The sequence below is a fragment of the Corythoichthys intestinalis genome, chromosome 12 (genome assembly GCF_030265065.1).
Source record: "Corythoichthys intestinalis isolate RoL2023-P3 chromosome 12, ASM3026506v1, whole genome shotgun sequence".
NCBI lineage: Eukaryota > Metazoa > Chordata > Actinopteri > Syngnathiformes > Syngnathidae > Corythoichthys > Corythoichthys intestinalis.
The window spans coordinates 17,839,536-17,861,347 of record NC_080406.1 but is presented as its reverse complement, the minus strand read 5'-3'; the positions used below and the strand labels follow the sequence as shown (position 1 = coordinate 17,861,347).

The 21,812-nt window shown below is 36.9% G+C and overlaps 1 protein-coding gene across 2 annotated transcripts in view; it reads right to left on the bottom strand.

Annotated features, from left to right (window-relative positions):
• The window catches only part of igsf3 (immunoglobulin superfamily, member 3), a 344,912-nt gene that overhangs the window by 289,818 nt on the left and 33,282 nt on the right, over nucleotides 1-21,812 (bottom strand). Inside the window, exon 2 of one of the 2 annotated variants that reach the window (XM_057852021.1) lies at nucleotides 14,166-14,330. In XM_057852021.1, coding sequence (XP_057708004.1) covers nucleotides 14,166-14,205 — 40 coding nt within the window. In that variant the 5' untranslated portion in view covers nucleotides 14,206-14,330. Of the gene's footprint in view, nucleotides 1-14,165; nucleotides 14,703-21,812 lie in introns of those variants that run through there. The other variant, XM_057852018.1, reaches the window with a different exon arrangement.

Genomic DNA, 21,812 nt, shown 5'->3' with positions numbered 1-21,812 from the left:
AAAGGAGGGGCCACAAAATATTAAACGTCACTTACTTATTTTCCCCCCTTCTGTCATTGTTTGCATACTATCCTCATTAAGATATGCAAACCTATAAATGTTAGGGTGGTTTTAGTTAAAACAGACACCATTTTTTCATCTGTGATTTTGAGAAAGATCAGATCACATTTGATGGTGATTTTATGCAGAAATGTGAGAAATTCCAAAAGGTTCAGATTAGGGCTGTCAAACGATTAAAATTTCTAATCGAGTTAATTACAGCTTAAAAATTAATTAATCGTAATTAATCGCAATTAATCGTAATTTAAACCATCTATAAAATATGCCATATTTTTCTGTAAATTATATATATATTCTGTAAAATGTTGGAATGAAAGATAAGACACAAGATGGATATATACATTCAACATACGGTACATAAGGACTGTAGTGGGCATTTCACTCTACTGTCATTTAAATCTGTCTATGCTGTCCTCACTCCGAAGCGTCTACTTTTTCCAAAGCTAGACAGCTAGTGAACGACGCCTTAATAATCAGACTTCTTCCTTTTTCATCTGATTCATTAATAAAATGGCCTCAAACCATTGTCCTCTTTAGACAGTCGTAAAACTACAAAAAAAAGTACACAAGCATTGCATTAGGAACAACGTTAGCTTAGCACGCTATACAGGTTCACTAAACGTAAACAAAAAGCGTCTCATACAAAAAATATAACATTTCGCTTACTAACATAATATGTACATTCTTTACAACAACCATACTTACGGACAAATCTTGTCCAAGGATCATATAAGCACAACATTACAACGTAGGCGTCAGCCCAAGATGTCGTGCAGCCATATTGAACCGGCAAGAACACAATAAACCATGTCGCAAAGCGACCACAAGAGTTCGCTGTTAGACAGCACAAAAAGCCTTGCTGTAAAACTTACCAAAAGGCAGAATACTGTATGAGCGGGACATGTGCGTTAATTGCGTCAAATATTTTAACGTGATTAATTAAAAAAATTAATTACCGCGTGTTAACGCGATAATTTTGACAGCCCTAGTTCAGATACTTTTTTATACCACTGTAAATGTACCAACACTTGCAATAAATCTGAGGATTATCACAGCATGTTAAATCCCATTTATTTGAAAAAAATATATACTGGACTGTCTCAGAAAATTAGAATACACAATATTCTAATTTTTTGAGACAGTCCTGTGTATATATACAGGACTGTCTCAGGAAATTAGAATACACAATATTCTAATTTCCTGAGACAGTCAGGAAATTAGAATATTGTGTATTCTAATTTCCTGAGACAGTATACACAATATTCTAATTTCCTGAGACAGTCAGGAAATTAGAATATTGTGTATTCTAATTTCCTGAGACAGTCCTGTATATATACACAGGACTGTCTCAAAAAATTAGAATATTGTGTATTCTAATTTTCTGAGACAGTCCAGTATTTACACTGACATGACAGTAGTGCTATACAATATGACGATATATATATCGCCAAAACAATGTAAAATTCTCTAATGACATTTTACATTTCTAGTATCATTATTGCTATAGACATCTCTTCATTTAATGCACATTTTTGGCCAGTAGACAGCGCCCAATTTACGTACACTTTCTTGCTACGTTTTGGGATTCCATAGGCCATAGTATTACCAAGATGTCTCCATCTCCACTTAATAGGGAGCAAATTGACTCCTCCTGCCAACCATATGAGAGTAATGCATGCAAAATAATTGAAAACAGTAATACATATAAACGACACAGACAATTCACTCCAATATCCATATTAATTAATGTATTATTATCAATATGAGGCTAATTTAATATACAGAAGTCTAAAAGTCAAAACCACTAGTCACAATTATGAGTAACTAATTAGATATCTTTACATTTGAGCAAAATATTTATGCTACTGTGCTGCTTCTGTTTACAATGGAGTTTTAGGTTGCAGCACTACTTGATACATTTTACAATTGTGGCTTATCAGTTTCATGTCAAATCAAAAATAAAGTGAGAAGGGGATACACTTTCATAAATGTCGTATAGTATTTCACCAAATAATTCAAAATGGCGCATCGATATCATGATATAAAGTAGCCCATATTGTAATCGGAGATTTTTCTCCATATTGCAAAGCACTGCATGACACCAATCCATATTGTGAGCGCTTTTGTTACTTCAAATCCATGCATTTCATAATCCAACAACTACTTTGCACGTATTCACATTAGTTGTAGAGAATTTACAGGTTTAGTGGTGAGGCAGCTTCCCTTTTTCAAACGGTCTTTTACAGGCAAACCTACTTCCCACGTTTAAACTCACACACGCACAGTGAAGCCTCTCATTCCATGTTTGAAAAGCTAACAAGCACACGAGCCTTGGGGCGCCGCTCTTCGTTGGGTTTACATCACACAAATAATCCTGCACGTAAACACGCATCTGGTTGCAAACTCAGCAACAAAAAAAAAAGGGGGGGGGAAAGTGTCCTGACGCAAGATTGAAAGTGATGTAACTTGACTGCCGGTTTCTTTTTTGTGTTTGGCGTTTTTGCAAGGAGCTCAGCTTGGCAGCAGTTTGTTTTTTGGCTCATCCGGCAAGATGGACAGCTCTAAATTATAGCAAGACTGGACACAATCCTGTCGGGATTTGGTTGACCTCCAATATGGAGACAGATTTGACCCATAGGAAATAATGCAAAGGAAACAAAAACACTTTTCATGGTCATACTGTCTCACTGCTGAAATCTACTGGTCGGATATTTTGAGATGTTTAACTCGCATGCCAGTGTAATAGTGAATTAACAACTGTTGACTCATTTATCCACCACATTGGTAGCGTTAGACAATCTATTTGGACAGGGAGGGGTTAGCACTGATCTTTCGGGGCAATTTTTGAATTTTTTGAAGTGAAAATTTAAAAAAAAAAAAAAAAAAAAAAAGTTAAAAATATCTTTTAATTCATTTTAACTCATTTGCTCCCAAAAACGTATAAATACATTCTATTTTTAATTGTTTAAGTGTTCCAAAGACATATTTATACATCTTTTACGTTTTTTTTTTTTTTTTTTTTTTTTTTTAAACAGGAAACATCTCTGGGTTCTGATTCAATTTAGCTCCAAAGCACAAAGCTGAAAATCCATTTTAAAGCAATAAAACTGGCCACTGGAGGGCAGTAGCGCATTTGGTAAGACCCGCAACCCAATTCAACAGCAACAAACGGCCGGGCCACACGGCCGGGCCGCCGGTGGAAGACGAACGAATGGAGAACAACCTAGAGGACGCCCGGGATGCCAGGCGCTGGACGACCGAGCAGAACGACCGGGACCACCAGTGCAGAAGACAATGCCGTTAAGTCTGTGCTGCTCGCCGAGCAGACCCCACAGAGACTCAAAAAAATCTCTCTTTATGAGACAGGCGGCTATGAGGGAAAAGTTTACCCGGCTGTCACGGCCACAACAGCGTCATCTCTCAGTTAGCTATGTGTAAATAAATTGTTACTTTGCTATCAAAAGCTCTATTTGTTTTGTTGTTTATGTTATTTTGTAAAAGGAAAACATTCAGATGTTTGGGATGTAACTTAAGCAAAAAATAGCTGTGTTAAAGTCAAAGTTAGGTTTGAAATGTACAGTGCCTTGCAAAAGTATTCGGCCCCCTTGAACCTTGCAACCTTTCGCCACATTTCAGGCTTCAAACATAAAGATATAAAATTTTAATTTTTTGTCAAGAATCAACAACAAGTGGGACACAATCTTGAAGTGGAACAACATTTATTGGATAATTTAAACTTTTTTAACAAATAAAAAACTGAAAAGTGGGGCGTGCAATATTATTCAGCCCCCTTGCGTTTATACTTTGTAGCGCCACCTTTTGCTGCAATTACAGCTGCAAGTCGCTTGGGATATGTTTCTATCAGTTTTGCACATCGAGAGACTGACATTCTTGCTCATTCTTCCTTGCAAAACAGCTCGAGCTCAGTGAGGTTGGATGGAGAGTGTTTGTGAACAGCAGTCTTCAGCTCTTTCCACAGATTCTCGATTGGATTCAGGTCTGGACTTTGACTTGGCCATTCTAACACCTGGATACGTTTATTTTTTAACCATTCCATTGTAGATTTGGCTTTATGTTTTGGATCATTGTCCTGTTGGAAGATAAATCTCCGTCCCAGTCTCAGGTCTTGTGCAGATACCAACAGGTTTTCTTCCAGAATGTTCCTGTATTTGGCTGCATCCATCTTCCCGTCTTTTTTAACCATCTTCCCTGTCCCTGCTGAAGAAAAGCAGGCCCAAACCATGATGCTGCCACCACCATGTTTGACAGTGGGGATGGTGTGTTCAGCTGTGTTGCTTTTACGCCAAGCATATCGTTTTGCATTGTGGCCAAAAAGTTCAATTTTGGTTTCATCTGACCAGAGCACCTTCTTCCACATGTTTGGTGTGTCTCCCAGGTGGCTTGTGGCAAACTTTAAACGAGACTTTTTATGGATATCTTTGAGAAATGGCTTTCTTCTTGCCACTCTTCCACAAAGGCCAGATTTGTGCAGTGTACGACTGATTGTTGTCCTATGGACAGACTCTCCCACCTCAGCTGTAGATCTCTGCAGTTCATCCAGAGTGATCATGGGCCTCTTGGCTGCATCTCTGATCAGTTTTCTCCTTGTTTGAGAAGAAAGTTTGGAAGGACGGCCGGGTCTTGGTAGAATTGCAGTGGTCTGATGCTCCTTCCATTTCAATATAATGGCTTGCACAGTGCTCCTTGAGATGTTTAAAGCTTGGGAAATCTTTTTGTATCCAAATCCGGCTTAAAACTTCTCCACAACAGTATCTCGGACCTGCCTGGTGTGTTCCTTGGTTTTCATAATGCTCTCTGCACTTTAAACAGAACCCTGAGAGTATCACAGAGCAGGTGCATTTATACGGAGACTTGATTACACACAGGTGGATTCTATTTATCATCATCGGTCATTTAGGACAACATTGGATCATTCAGAGATCCTCACTGAACTTCAGGAGTGAGTTTGCTGCACTGAAAGTAAAGGGGCCGAATAATATTGCACGCCCCACTTTTCAGTTTTTCATTTGTTAAAAAAGTTTAAATTATCCAATAAATGTTGTTCCACTTCACGATTGTGTCCCACTAGTTGTTGATTCTTGACAAAAAAATTAAATTTCATATCTTTATGTTTGAAGCCTGAAATGTGGCGAAAGGTTGCAAGATTCAAGGGGGCCGAATACTTTTGCAAGGCACTGTATGCTTTTACAAAAAGCTCGATTTCTCTGTTTTTTCATCAGAAATTGGAAAACTGCTCAAACTAAGCTATTTTCTAATGCTGATTTCTAAAGAATGGAAAAAGATATAAGCATACTTTTTTCCTGCTTAAAGAAGAGAGTCTAATCTTTCTTTTGGTGGGTTCCATGTTTATATAGCATTAGAACAGAATTTTCTGTGGGCTTTGCAAAATCAGTCAAAACCCAGTAAAACGTCCGGGAGCGAAGGGGGTTACGCCGGTGAAAATGGCTCGGAGTGAATGACTTAATTAAAAAATAATCAGATTTTTTTTTTTTGGGGGGGGGGGGGGTTTAAATGGCTTTTAAGGCACTTTATCAATATTTGTACATTTAAAACCCTGTTCTTTACCACACCTTGCTAAGAAATCCAGCTTACTCTGGTTTCTGTCTCGACCAGAACCAGTACCAAAACACAAAAAACCCAGCAAGGTTCTGCTGGATTAGCTAATTCACTAACGTGTATTTCATACGCAGAACGTGTAAAACCACGATTAAGTACAGCGGTAACACTACAAACATGCGAAATAGTACAGAATTCTGTTAAAAAACAAAGTATGTATATTGGTTAAAAGAAGTCATATTTCTAAAGACACTTTGTTTCCAGAAAATGTGGAATTCATTCCACCTGTGTAAATTTCATTGTAGTGTTGAGAGAAATAAGTACTCCCTTTAAAATGGTTAATGTTTTTTCACTTTCTTGTAAAAAAATAAAAAAAAGAAAAAAGCAGCTTAAGGGTAGCTTTTTGTTGTATGGGCATGTTTCCATCGTTCCTGTTGAATCATTAGGATATTTTAAATAAATAATGGACATAAATTTGTTTGGCTACTGTATTAAGCAATAATGTACGATGCATCGATAATAGTGATAATCGCGATAACCGCGATCATCGTCAATACCACGATCATCATTTAATAATCGGATCGTAGCACCCTGAATTGTACTCGAATCGAATCGTGGGGTGCCTAAGAAAAAGGAAAAACTTCCGCACCTCTCTCGCTCTGTCGTCAGTCATACGATGCGTTCCTGAACAGCATGCAAAACACAATGGCCACGTTACAACCTGATTCGTTACATTATTATTATTATCACAGTTTTATTACTATTCCGATTTTTTGTTATTATTTATTTGTTTTGCTATGTGTAATTGCTATTTGTAATTATACTAGCAGTATTTATTATGGATTTAGCGTAGGTTTTTTGGGCTGTGGAACAAATAATCAAATTATAATGTATTCTTACTGGAAAATCTCACTCGACTTACAACCATTTCTACTTACCGTACAAACCAGGTCCTGGGAAAAATTAAATTAGTATGTGGAGGTACCACTGTATTAATAATACTATGCCAATTTAATATATAGCAGTCTTAAAACTACTAGTCACTAGTAACTAGTTATCTTTACATTTGAACAAAAATATGTATGCTACTACACTGGATAGTTTAAGGTTGCGGAACTACTTGATACTAGGGCTGCAGCTATCGATTATTTTAGTAGTCGATTAATCGATGAACTAGTTAGTTTGAATCATCGATGAATCGGATAAACATGAAAAAAATTAAAATACCTGAGCTGGGCACCAATCGGTATAAAATACATAAATAAATAAATAAGGATCTACATATGTACACCAAAAGAACAATTGGCTAACTTACATAGTAAAAGTCCACTAGCTTACATGCTATAAATATTTTTTTTTTATTTTAACAATGCTCTTGACAAATGGTTCATAAACATATTCCCACAAAAATTGGCTAAATATACCTTTAAACTAAATTACGAATGCATTAAAAAAACATTAGCTCAAACAAAAACCTAGCTTGTGTTGGTCTTAACAGGGAGCAGCTGTATTTGGCCATGTAAAATGAGGCAGACTAGAGGGCAGAGTATCCACCCAAATCAATAAAACTAAATACAAACACTTTCAAAATAAACCATTACAACATCACTTTAATGAAACGAACACTCGAAGCAGCAAAATTGAATTTGAATCTTTTTTTTCGAATCTAATACTCGAGTTAATCGATTAATCGTTGCAGCACTAGATTAATCGATTAACTCGAGTATTCGATTCGAAAAAAGATTCAAATTCAATTTTGCTGCTTCGAGTGTTCGTTAAAAGTGTTTGCATTTAGTTTCAGTGATTTGGGTGGATACACTGCCTTCTAGTCTGCCTCAATTAACATGGCTGAATCCAGGTGCTCCCTGTTAAGACCAACATAAGCTAAATTTTGTTTGAGCTATTTTTTTTTTAATGCATTCATAATTTAGTTTATAGGTATATTTAGCCTATTTTTGTGGGAATATGTGTCTGAACCATTTGTTAAGAGCATTGTAAAAAAGTTTAAACTAGCAGACTTTTGTGATGTAAGGTAGCCAATTGTTCTTTTGTTGTACATAGATCTTCATTTATTTATTTTTTTGCACCATTTGGGGCTCAGCTAAGGAAATTTAATTTTTCATGTTCCTTATCTGATTACTCGATTATTCAAACTAATGGTTTATCAATTAATCGACTACTAAAATAATCGATAGCTGCAGCCCTAGATTAATCATTGCAGCACTACTTGTTACATTTAACATTTGTGGCAGGAGTTTTCATGTTAATTAAAAAATAAGAGTGTGAAGGGGGGCAACTGTCATAAATTAATTGTATAATTTTTCACCCAAAAATTAAAAATGTATTGTATCGTGGCATATCAATATTGTGTTGTTTTTTTGTCCCGCATATCATAGCACTAGTTCTTACAGAATCAATATCCCCTGTACTGTAAGCAAGATTTCACGTGTGAAAATATGGCGGAGCCTCTCGAAGCGTGATGCTCGCACACCTCCACACACCTACTCCAAGCACTTCCAATTTCACCGAGTGATTCATTTTATTATGTAATAGCAGATGCACCACTTGCTTGTCCTCAACTCATTGGCTGCCATTGACAGCGATCAATGTCCAGGATTGGACATCTACAAATGATGAACTCATTTAAATTCACAGCAGAGGGATTATTGGACTCCACATGACTGGACGTCTGTCATCGTCAGTGGTGGCAAAACGGTTACTATAGATGAAATCTGCTGCATTCATCAATGGCAAAATCACTCCACGTTTTAGCGAAAGTGCCTGAAATGGGACAGCAAGACGCAGCCGGGCACAAACGCTAATCCTCACCGGCCCCCCCGCGGCCCCCCACCTCAGTTGATGACTGGCCTCCCATATCCAGAAGGCGCAAAAGCCATCTGGTGTTTGTTTGGGGGGGCGAGCGTCCCTGCCAGCGAGCTTGTGTCTACTAATGTTTGCTTCTACCAGTCACACTGTGTCATAGCGTGGTAAATTCCAAGCTCGTGTGAGATGCAATGGAACTTGGGTGACGAATGGATGGAAACCACAAACGTGTACGTTAAAGGAGGGATGACAAAGATGAGTGATGTCACACCCTGAGGTGATGCATCAGCCAGGTGTGCCTGTATGTCTGGTTTCTTATTAGGGCTACGAACAAATATAAAATTGAGGATGATGGGGAAAATAGCTACCACAAAGTGGTGCTGTGTGATATGGAAAAAATATATCACGATATTGTTATACACATGGGGGGCGTAACAAAATATCGAAATGGTGATATATTGTGATACTTTGTATCCCAAAAGGTTATCGATTTGCTCCTGTCAAGAATCGAGATATCGTTTTAAATAGGTGTCAATGTTTAAAAAAAAAAAAAGAACCATCAAGTTGCTACCAAAATCTTCCACCATAATAGTGTCTCAGTTAAATCTAAGGCTGCCATTGACGGTGCTCGACACCCAATCCATTTAGAATGGGAACGTTCGTTCATTCAAAACCAGAGCATTCACAGTCATTCGGTCCATATTTTCGGGGCATTTACAGGTCACTTTGCTGTTCATTTTAGGGCATTTACAGGTCATTTCCTGGTGAGTTTGAGTTACTGCCTATTAGGGCTGCAGCTATCGAATATTTTAGTAATCGAGTAATCGACTGAAAATTCTATCGATTAATCAAGTAATCGGATAAAACATTTTTTTTCTTTAGGTAAAGAGCAATTATACATATACATGAGAAAAAAAGACATTTAATCCAATATTGAACCATTTTCAGTCAATCAATGTCTTTATTTTCGATGTACATTGTTGAAAACAGCCAACAATTGCATCTAAGATGTGACTAGAAAAAAGAATTCACTGCTTTCACTCAAAAAAACTTCTAGACCTTATACATATATAAAAAAAAAAAAAAAAAACATATTTCTTACCTAAAAATGTAATTACGCTTGATAACACACATCACTTGAAAGCTAAGTGTTTTTCCCACGAGTTTCAATTTAGTTTCCATTTGTGTCAAGCTATTTTTAAGTTTTAAGTTAGTCTAAACTGTAAGTACTGGTAGGATTTTGAGTTTTTGCAGTGTTCAAAATAAATGTATGATACCTGCTGTATTGGAGCACACTTATTCAGCAATGGCTACTGAGTTAAAACTGACAGTTTGCTTTATTATGTTTAAATTTTACACCCTCATCACTCTACAGCGCTGTGTTTTTACAGATTAAATAAAGCCTGTATGTAAGACACGTTAGCCACGCATCGACAGTGGTCATAATCAATAGAAACCTAGCCCTCCGAAGGGCTAACATTACGTGAGCCTATGACAGTACTGTTATATTAATTAGCGATGAGAAGTCTACTGCTTAAAGATGGCAGCTGTTTACTAACACTGCCCAGACGTGGCCGAGTCTGTCATTTCGCATCTAGTCCTAAATGCATGCGATATCTATGAGACGCATCGGACACTACCTGCTACCAAACTAGTATCATGAAGGCGTAGTTCTTAGCAATGTCGGCGTCGTTTGTAGCGGCTGTCGGCTGCGGTAGGTTTTTTTTTTTTTTTATTATTGCTTCTTCCTCTACGCACGTGACGTCTGCGCGTTGTCCCACATTAAAAGTAGCCCGGGCAAAACGGGATGCTTAGAGCTGGCAAAATTAAACGATTCCTCGAGTTGAATAAAATTACTCGGATCAGTTTTTAAACTCGAGTTACTCGAGTTGCTCGAGTATTCGTTTCAGCTCTACTGCCTATTGATTTGGGTGATTCCGAGGTCACGTCCTGTTCTGCAACTCAAAATAAACAGGAAGTGACTAGAGGTGGGAATCTTTGGGCACCTAACGATTCGATTACAATTACGATTCAGAGGCAACGATTTGATTACAAATCGATTATTAATGACACCCACAAACCCCCCAAGCTATTAGCTGCATTCAATGTTTCGTACAGTAGTTACAAAAATTGTACAAAAAGCCTCTCAGGCTTAAATAAACGACTATTTCAGTATCAAATTAACAATTCAAAACAGTAAATAAAATACTCAAGTCCCCATTCTGTATCAGCAGCTTTAAAGTACATTCAATTAATTTAATTCTGTATATCAACTGTTACAGTTGTTAAAATTGCTGTCATTATTCCATAATTTCGCTCCTGTCTTCTTTAGACATGTGAAAATTTTAAAACTGTGTTAAAGATAGATTCAAGTCAAGATTTTGCCGATTTAGGAGTATTTTAGATAAAAAGTTAAATAGGTTTGCTACAACAGAGCCTTCTAGAGAAGTCTCCTGCTTTAAGATGGCGGCTGTTTACTAACGCCGGCAAGTCTGTCATTTTGCATCTAGTTTTTAATACATGTGCTGCTAACGCCATTGAGAATCTCAATTTGCATCTAGTTCTATATACATATGATATCTATTACCTACCGTAGCATGATGTGGACGTAGTTTGTAGCGGCTGTCGGCAGCAGTCAGGTATTATTGTTTTTTCATCTTGCGGAGTTGAGCCAGCGCTGTGAGTTGAGCATTGTCATTATCCGGGTAATGACAAGCAACTCAATGCGGTCCATTCCTCACTGCGTCCCGAAGACCGCGCTGACTGTGTGTTAGTTCCGCTTTACATGACATATTTCAATCATCGGAATTTGGATGTTTGTGAATCGTTCTCGAATCTTGCACGGCCGCATCGCGAATAATCTATGAATCGGAAATTTCGCACACCTCTAGAAGTGACCCATATAATACCCCCAAATCAACAGGAAGTAACTGATAATCAATAAGTATAAGACCTTAAATGGCCCAAAATTACCTCATTGCCTGGCATTGGCTGCCACTGACGGCCATAGACGTTCAATCCGTTTGAAGTGGGAGGGATGGCAGCGAATGAACGAATGTTCATTCGCTGCCACCCTCCCAGTTCAAATGGATTGGACGTCTACTAGTGATAAACTCATTCCAATTCACAGCAGAAACTTTTTTCTGTTTATTAGTTGTAGAAAATCCTAGAATGATTTCCTGACCAATGTATCGATAATCCTTGTATCGCCGTATCGCCAGATCATCGTTATCGTGAGCTTTGTATCAAAATGGTATCGTATCGTGAGGTACCAAGAGGGTACCACTCCTAATACACATTATATATATATATATATATATATATATATATATAATGCAATCATCTATATAATTCTAACTGATGTGGAAAGCCTTTGAATGAAGTCAGAATTCTCACTTTAAAAGTCAGAACCCTGCCGTTTCCTTTCTCCACTAGCCCTAATCTTCTTCCTTAGTGTGCCATTGACATCAAAAGACATCAAATTCATTAAAACTGGTAGGACTGTCTGTAAATGCTCATATTTCAGTGCCATTGACAGCGTAAGACGTTCATTTGTTCGCCTTTGCAGTCAAAATGAATTGGAAGTGTAGTGCTGTCAATTGCAGTGAATCAATTGATGAAATTATAAAACTTGCTTTTAGTAATTGTCATTTGAATTTTTTAGGTCAATCTCTGTGATCAACCGTTAGCTTTTTAATCCAACATAAAATGGTACTGATAGTTTTGAAGATCTTGTCAAGTCCCTCAAACAGTCCAATGTTCATGGTTTTCAAGTAGTTTATTACACTGCAGTTGAGGTAAACTATAAGACTAAATACACAAAGAGAAAATTTGACATACTGTACATTCAAATATATATATTTTTTTATTTTACAAGCTCCCGCAAGCTTAATGCAATTATTGAATCAAAACGCCATTTAAGCGCTCAAGAAAATTAGCATCACGCCACCTCCTAAAACTATTAATATTTACACACTCATTCCTCTGGAACATTCCTAAACAATAAAGATTAGTGCTGCAACGATTGATTGATTAACTCGAGTATTCGATTAGAAAAAAAATTTCAAATTAAATTTTGTTGCTTCGAATATTCGTTTAATTAAATTGGCGTTGTAATGGTATATTTCGAAAGTGTTTGTATTTAGTTTTATTGATTAGGGTGGATACACTGCCCTCTGGTCTGCCTAATTTCACATGGCTGAATCCAACTGCTCCCTGTTAAGACCGACGTAAGTTTTTGTTTGAGCTAATGTTTTCTAATGCATTCATAATTTAGTTTATCGGTATATTTAGCCACTTTTTGTCGGAATATGTCCCTGAACCACTTATTAGGAGCATTGTAAAAAAAAAAAAAAAAAGTTAGCATTTTATAGCATTTAAGCAGGCTGACTCTTGCTATGTAAGTTAGCCAATTGTTCTGTTGTTGGACTTAGATCCTCTTATTTTTTCTGGTATTTTAATTTTTCATGTTCCTTATCCGATTACTCGATTCTTCGAACTAACTAGTTCATCGATCAATCAACTACTAAAATAATCGATAGCTGCAGCCCTAATAACGATAACAATACACATGAGCATATGGTCTTGTACGCTGCCAAAAACAAGTTTTATCACCCGTTGAATGTAAACGGGTTATCAAAAATGTGTTCTTCCTCTTCCACAATTTTAATAATGCCTTCACTTCTCTGCCAAGAGCTGCCCCTAGTGGTCAATGTATGTAAACACTCAAGGGTGGCAATTAACTGTATTGTTGAGGGAATTTCTTATATTTTTCTCTTATTTATTTTTATTTTATTTATTGTGTTATGATTGACTCTGTATGTAAATATACTGTCACTGCCAATCACTAGTTATTGAAGAAGAAGCACTTACTGTATCAAAGAATGGGTTTTTCCTGAGGGGCTGTTTTTTTTTCCTCAATAACATTTACCTCCAAAAGTTATTCTATTTTTTTTTTTTTTTTTTTTTTTTTTTGTCATTTTGGGTCTGCAGTTGGTTAATATTTAGTTTCTTTAAAAGTACCAATTATACATACTTCTATTTACCCCCCCCCCCCCCAAATGTGTGAAGAATCAAGATCGGATGATATGAGAAGAATAAAAAAACCTAACTCTCTTTCTATAGATACATAATTATGCGTGTGTATGTGGTAAACCTAAACAATAGCAGGAAACACACTCTGAACTGTTTCTATAGGGTTAATCTGTGACTAAGGTCTAAATATGACATTAACCTACTTCAATGTATTCACATGCACAGATGCTCACGTGTTATTGCAGTGATTCAAGTGAATTAGCATGTTGCAGTGCCATTGACGTCGATAGACGTCCTATTCATTTGTACTGGGGGGGTGGCAGCTATTATTCGATGTCTGTCAACCTTCCAGTCAAAATGGATTAGACGTCTATCAACGTCAATGGCCACCAGTAAGTTAAGGGATTGCCAATGATTAGCCCTTTATGTATTTTCTAAACGTCTTATTTAATTTAATTAAATGTTAGTTATGCATTTATATTGAGCCGATTGATAATTTTTGTAGGTTTTGTTTTTTTTTTCTTTACTTTCATTACTTGTAGTAAATATGGTGTCCTTTGAGGGACATAAATAGTCTTCACCTGACAACTCCTTCAGTGAGACTAAGGAGTCTAAATTCGGTGTCCGACAGAAATATGCAGCGAAGAAAAAAAGCGCTAAAATTGACTTACCGAGTAGCGCGAAAGCGACGAGGATCACACCGGTTGCCATCGTGCCTTGCCGGGCTCAACCACCCCCACGATGTGTCCCCCTCTGGATGAACAAAACCAGTCCAAACCCGGAAAGAGGGAGCAAGGTGAATCCCGCAAGGTGGTCCAACGCTACCCTTCGACGTCCTGCAGGAACAAAAACCTCCAAAAAATAAAAATCAGGAATCCTTTCTTCCGCTCACCTTCCGCCCGAGGACGTGTGTCAGGCAGCCGGGCGACCCAACCCACTCCCCGGCGTGCTACCGCCACACATCCACGGTACTGCGGAGGAGCTCCGGATCTCTCAACACTTCCAAGTCCTGTACGCACGACTCTTTGGGATACTGCGCACTACAAGGGACTTTAGGGTATCCCCACGAAATTGTAAAAAATATAAATTTTTGAAAAGAGGTTAAACAAGTCCGTGTCAGACGTTTTTCACACTGGTCCGTGCGTTTCCTTCCTTTCAAGGCGAATCCCGGAGACGTAATCAATCTCCCACTATCAGTCGACGTAGAGCCAAATGGGCGGGCACTGGATGGAGCAGGCACGGCTTTGTGCTGTGCCACAATGCAACTAATTAACCTATAGTCTGAGTAGATTAATCCAAATGCACCTTTTGCAAAAATGTGAAAACGAGTCCAAGTTTTTGAAGGAGTTTTGTATCACTCCATCTTTAATAAAAAATGAGTTGCACTTTGATTTGCGAACTTATCAGTAAAAGTGGTTGGTTTGCACCATCCCCCAGCCATCAACGGTGTGGGACCCGTGCAGACACCCACCCACTGTGGGAGAGGTCGCAATTTGCATATGTGAGGAGCAAATTTAGGCCACGCAGACTTTGAGGGTCAACTTGACAATCAAAAATTGAGAAGAAAATAAGTCAAACAAACATGAGTGTGCTACAGCACACTTCAGGCTGAGGGCTGTGCACGCTAGAGGTGGGAATCTTTGGGCTCCTAACTTCTCGATTACGATTACGATTCAGAGGCTCCGATTCGATTATAAATTGATTATTGACACAGCACCCCACCCCACCCCCGGCTTTTAATGTTTTGTACATTAGTTCCAAAATTGTTCAAAAATCCTCTCAGGCTAAACCAAACTACTATTTCAGTATCGAGTAGGCCTGAACGATATTGGAAAAAACTATTGTTGCGATTTTTGGGAGGTTTGCGATATATTGCAATTAGGGCTGTCAAAATTATTGCGTTAACGAGCAGTAATTATTTTTTTTAATTAATCCCGTTAAAATATTTGAAGCAATTAACTAGAGATGATATTTATCGGCCGATAATGGCAATTATGACGTCACACAGACAATCAAGATAAAACGAAATTCAGCCGATAATGCAATCCGATAATTATATACTTGATTTAGCCTCCAAATGTGCGAAATCAATAGTTTTGTCCAATTCTGCTAGTTTTAAGGAGGTGTTTTTGCAATGTAGTAATGTGATATACGTTAGGAATGGCTTACTTTTAAAGGCATTTTTGTGCAACTTGGGTGTTTACTCCCTAAGTATTTGTTGCCAAAAGCTTACCATTACACAATGTCATTGCCATTGTTTAGTTTTTGGAATTTACTACTTGTTCACATTTGATGTAGAAAAAAATAGCACTTAATTACATTTTTGCACAGTAACATTTGATATTTGTATACTTTAAAATTATACATACATATTTGAATAAAATTATCGGCGTGACATTATCTGTTATCGGCTGGAAGGGGCAGGAAATTATCGGTTATCGATATCGGTTGAAAAATGCATTATCGTGCATCACTACAATTAACGCACAAATGTCCCGCTCAAACAGATTAAAATGACAGCACAGTAAAAGGTGTACTTGTTGTGTTTTTCAGAGTTTTGCCGCCCTCTGCTGGCGCTTGGGTGCGACTGATTTTATAGGCTTCAGCACCCATGATCATTGTGTAAGTAATTATTGACATCAACAATGGCGGGGTATTAGTTCATTTTTTGATCGAAAATTTTACAAATTTTATTAAAACGAAAACATGAAGAGGGGTTTTAATATAAAAATTCTATAACTTGTACTAACATTTATCTTTTAAGAACTACAAGTCTTTCTATCCATGGATCGCTTTAACAGAATGTTAATAATGGTAATGCCATCTTGTTGATTTATTGTTATAATAAAGAAATACAATACTTATGTACCGTATGTTGAATGTATATATCCATCTTGTGTCTTATCTTTCCATTCCAACAATAATTTACAGAAAAATACGGCATATTTTATAGATGGTTTGAATTGCGATTAATTGCAATTAATTACAATTAAATTTTAAGCTGTAATTAACTCGATTAAAAATTTTAATCGTTTGACACCCCTAATTGCAATATTATATTGCGATATTAAAAAAATGTATATATTTTTTCTTAAAAGAAATTTTCACTAGATGACTTGAATGTTTGGAAAGACTTTGGATGACTCACCATCACCACAGTGTACAGTGATCCCTCGTTTTTCGTGGTTAATGGGGACCAGAACCCGCCGCGATAAGTGAAAAACCGCGAAGTAGCACGCCCCCCCCCCAATTTTTTTTTTTTTTTTTTTTTTTTTTTTTTTTTTTTTTTGGTGTGTGTGTTTTTTGTGCTCAATGTATTTATTCAGATTTAGCATTGGAAAGAGATACATATAAGACATGTTTTTTCTCACTTTTCCCCACAAAGTGATTTAAAATATGTATATAAATAAATGTTTTTTAAGCACTTCAAATGTCATAATTATGATCAGTTTTAAACATAACTGTCCAACCAAATTATTTTTGAAGAAGAATAAAGTACTGTACTAGATAAAAGCTTGGCTTTATTAAATGCTTCTGTTTATCTACCTTAGCTGTGACGTTGGAGGGACATGTAGAAATTTCAAACTCCTCATGGTCACTTCTGGCAATTTTATATGTCTCCAATGTCTCCACACACACACACACACACACACACACATTAATTCCAGCGCGGCTTCCTTACAGAAATTGTTTAACAAGTTAAAAGTTGATTGACAGATTGCTACCCGCTTCTTTGGCCAGATCAAAACCATCGTTAACTTTAATAAGCAAGTGCCGCAGTGACTGCGAGGAACAAAGGGCTGGAAGAGGGAGGGTGTGAGGCTGTGCGCAGAGCAGAAAGCAAGGCGTATGTGGATTTAAAAAAATAAAAACTATCGCACGTGCTTGCGATGGGACTATCGCGCACGTGCACATCGCGATGGCGATGTTTAAACGATATATCGTTTAGGCTTAGTATCAAGTTAACATTTAAAAACAGTACATAAAATACTCCCAAGTCCCCATTCTGTATCTGCAACTTTAAGCTAAATTCAATTAATGTAATGTTGTGAATCAACTGTTGTTAAAATGACTCCCGTTATTCCAAAATTTCCCTTCTGTCTACTTTCGACATGTCAAAGTTTCAAAACTTTCATCATTTAACTCATTTGCTCCCCAAAAAGTATAAATACGTTCTATTTTTAATTGTTTCAGTGTCCCAAAGACAAATTTATACGTCTTTGACGGGTTTTTTTTTTTTTTTTTTTTTTTCCATAAAAGACATCTCTGGGTCCTGATTCAACTGTGCTCCAAAGCACAAAGCTGAAAATCCATTTTAGAGCAATAAAACTGGCCACAGGAGGGCAGTAGCGCATTTGGTAAGACCCGCAACCCGATTCAACGGCAACGAACGGCCGGGCAGCACGGTCGGAGCGCCAGCAGAATGATGCCAGGCGGCGGACGACCGAGCAGAACAACCGAGAGGACGCCCGGGATGCCAGGCGCTGGACGACCGAGCAGAACAACCGGGACCACCGGTGCAGCGGAAGATGCCGTTGAGTCCGTGCTGCTCGCCGAGCAGACCCCGCAGAGACAAAAAAAAAAAAATCCATCTTTATGAGACAGGCAGCGATGAGGGAAAAGTTTACCCGGCTGTCGTGGCGACAACAGCATCATCTCGGCGACAAAAGCGTCATCTCTCATTGTCATAGTTGGTAAAGTGGGCACTTTATCTTTGCCCTCATGCCACAAAATATTATCAGGTTTTTGCAAAATTCCATTTTTGAAATCTGTGACCTTTGACGTCATGACCCCAAAATTTAATAATGTCTTCCGTCTCATATTGCAAACATGTCCCGTAAATTCGAGAGTAATCCCATGATTCGTTCTTGCGTTATCTTGAACACAAACTTATTGCTGACCTATGTCACCTTTGACCCCATCACTCCAAAATGTAATGACCTCTTCCGTCTCATATTGCAAACATATCCTGCAAGACTAATAACAATCCCTTTATTCCTTCTTGAGTTGTCTTGAAATGAACATACAGAGACATATGGAACTGAGAACAGAACCTCCACCTGCCGCTGGTTTCACATACTGGTGGAGGCTATACTTGTTATAAACAACATAAAGTCATAAATATATCAAAAATTCAAATTTAACCACTAAAACGTGTTTATTTCATCTGGAATCCAAGGAAATAACTCTGACACATTGAATTCAAATTCAAATGTTGCATTTTTTTTTAAATTTAATTTTAAAAAATAACATTTTTTATATAAATTGGGTCCATATTAAAAATATTTAATTCTTTATATTTAAAATATATTTAATTAATTTAATTTATAGAAATTAGTATTTTTTTTATCAAAAAATATATTTTTAAAATGAGTATTTTAATATACTGCTGTATTTTAATTTGTTTTAATTTATAAGTTCAATACAGTAACAATAATACAATGTAAACATACTGTACAAATAAATATGATCATTCATTGCTGTTCATTGTCCGATGGATTGGATGTCTATCGCCGTCAATGGCAGCTTCACTGCAAGCTCCAAAATGAAAAATTTGCACTTGCGAGCACACAAAAATTATAGAATCCAAGAAGTAGAAAGTGAAGCGCAACACTCCCCTGCTGTGGTATATAAATAAATGAGCAGGCCTTTATATGTGCATACAAACAAGTGACGCGTCATGGATCCATCTGCTACTCAATCTTCCAACAGGGAACTGAAAGTTACAAACAGCTATTCAATGTGACATGAATATCCCCCTTATTTTTATTTTGTTTGGAACCAGGGTACCAAAAAATTTCTCCCTTTACTTTGCGAATAAGCGCTGCCAGTCATCCCCTATCAAACGGTTTGGCCATCTTTCGCCATCAATGGCGTTTTCAATATAAATTCGATTCTACTACGATACTCTGAATACGTACATACTGTATACCTTTCGCTTTGGCTGCCATTGACAGTAATATTCCAATCCAATTGACCTGAAAGGGGCTGACAGTGAATGATCATATTATTTATTTATTTATTTATACATTTTTTTTGTTTAAAAAAAAACACAAAAAAATTAAACTGTTTAAAATATACATTAAATTTAAATTTGCTTTTTTTGTTTTAAAGAAAACATTTTATTTTAAATAGCCCTCTAAAGACCAAATCATTAAATAATTGTCGGGAAATTCCCATTCTTTGAACTTAGAGCCTTCATCGGTCTCTCGTAACAAACAATTAAAAACACAAAAAAAATAGATAAAAAATTCAATTTTTCATACATTTTCTGTTCATTTGATTTGGAATGCATGTGTATGACTGTACACCTTTGTTCAAAGTTTTGAAACGCTTTCTTATACCACTCAATGGTGAAAAGTCTCAGAATTTAAGACCGCTGGTAGACACAGCAGTTTTTAAGGGAAAAAATAGAAAACATTTCTCATGTGGAGGGCTGAAATCAATCATCAAGTATCAAATATTAGACCTTTGACGCTTTATTAAGAAATAATAAAACTTTTGTAATTTTGAAATATATATGAATTAAAAAATATATATATATGGACAGAAAAAACTGAGATATTTTATGTTTTATTTAAAAAAAAAAAAAAAAGTTTACTTTTAAATGTATGTTTTTAAAAATCTACATAAAATTGTAGGGCTGAAAAAAATACATTTGACGCTATATTTAAAAAATAATAAAGCATTTATATTTTTAAATAGAAGAAATTGAACTTGTGTATCAAATATAACCCATTGGTCACTTTTTTAAAAGAACATTTTACTCATATACTGGTACATCTAAAAAAAAATATTAAAACTGATGTATTTTTATTTAACAATAAATAAATAAATAAAACATAAATAAGAGTAAAACTTTTTTTTTTTAATTCTTTCATTCTTTCCTCCTATTTGGGCAGCCGAATAAAGGTGTGTAGCATGTATTCCAATCCTTGTCATCACACTATATTATCCTCCTTTTCTGTGGGCATCAGTTCAACTTTTAGAATGGCATTTTTCCAGAAACGTCTACAAATTGGATAAATCAATGATTCCACTTTAATTGCAAGGATTGACGAGGTCCAAATAGGTCTCAAAATACAATTTTTTCTCTTTTTGGCAAAAGAAATGTTGAAAAAACAAAAACGTATGCAGTCGGTGGTTGTTCAGAAGTCCATCCAGATCCACTAGTGCTGGCTTCATTACACCTGGTCTACATATTGCCGCACCTAAATTTAGCCTTGCTCTCCACAGACTTGATTGCAGGGCTTCGTGACTGCACACTTTGCCAGCTGGCTTCACGGTTATCGCCGTCAAATCACCTTTGACGACGTGGCTAAAGTGTGTTTTTCTCAGAAGGGAAAAGTATTCATAAGAATGTTTGCAAAAGGATGCAGTGGAGGGAATGCAGTGTGTGCATGTATGGGGGGGTTGTATGACGTCTCCATGGAAACAGAGGAGACTACACTGCGCTTCGTACCGGGGTCCTGCTACTGCCTGAAACGTGTGCAGACCATTTAATTTCTTTGAAAATATGAATATTTCAGTGGCCTACATCGCTATTTGTTGAGCTCCTCGTTGCAGTGCGGGCGGATAGAGGGAGGGAGGTCAGCGTGAAATCAAAGAAGGACACGTGTATGACTTGGATTATATGCACAAATGGAAGGTGATGCCAAGAGTTCACGTTTGCGGAAAGAGGTAGAGAAAAAGAAAAACTTTGATGCGGAGGTCTGGTGTCACGCACAGGTTGCGTTGATACGCTTCCTCAGAAGTGGAAAAATACAAGCGAGTGATGAAACGTTGTTCCCTCACATCTAGAACAAATTAAATTGGTTTGAATTCATGTTTTAAATTTAAATTCAAATTCAAATAAAGGCAAACTTATATCTAGAAGTGAAAGATTACAAGTGGTTCTCAAAGTGTGGTATGCCTACCACCAGTGGTAATTGGGCTCCTTCTAGTGGTACACAAAAGAGTGATAAAATTTAATGTTCAGACCACAATTTATTTATCCGTTAAAGATTAAAATTGTATTCAATTTAGTGCTGCAACGATTAATCGATCAGCTCGAGTAATTCTGCTTTGAGTATTTGTTTAATCAAAGTGGCGTTGTAATGGTTTGTTTTGAAAGTGTTTGCATTTAGTTTTATTGATTTGGGTGGATACACTGCCTCTCGAGGCCCAACAGTGAATATGACATAAATGATTTCACATGGCTGAATCCAGCTGCTCCCTGTTAAGACCAACATAAGTTTTTGTTTGAGGTCAAGTTTTTTTATGCATTCGTAATTTAGTTTATAGTTATATTTAGCCTTTTTTTTGTGGGAATATGTGTT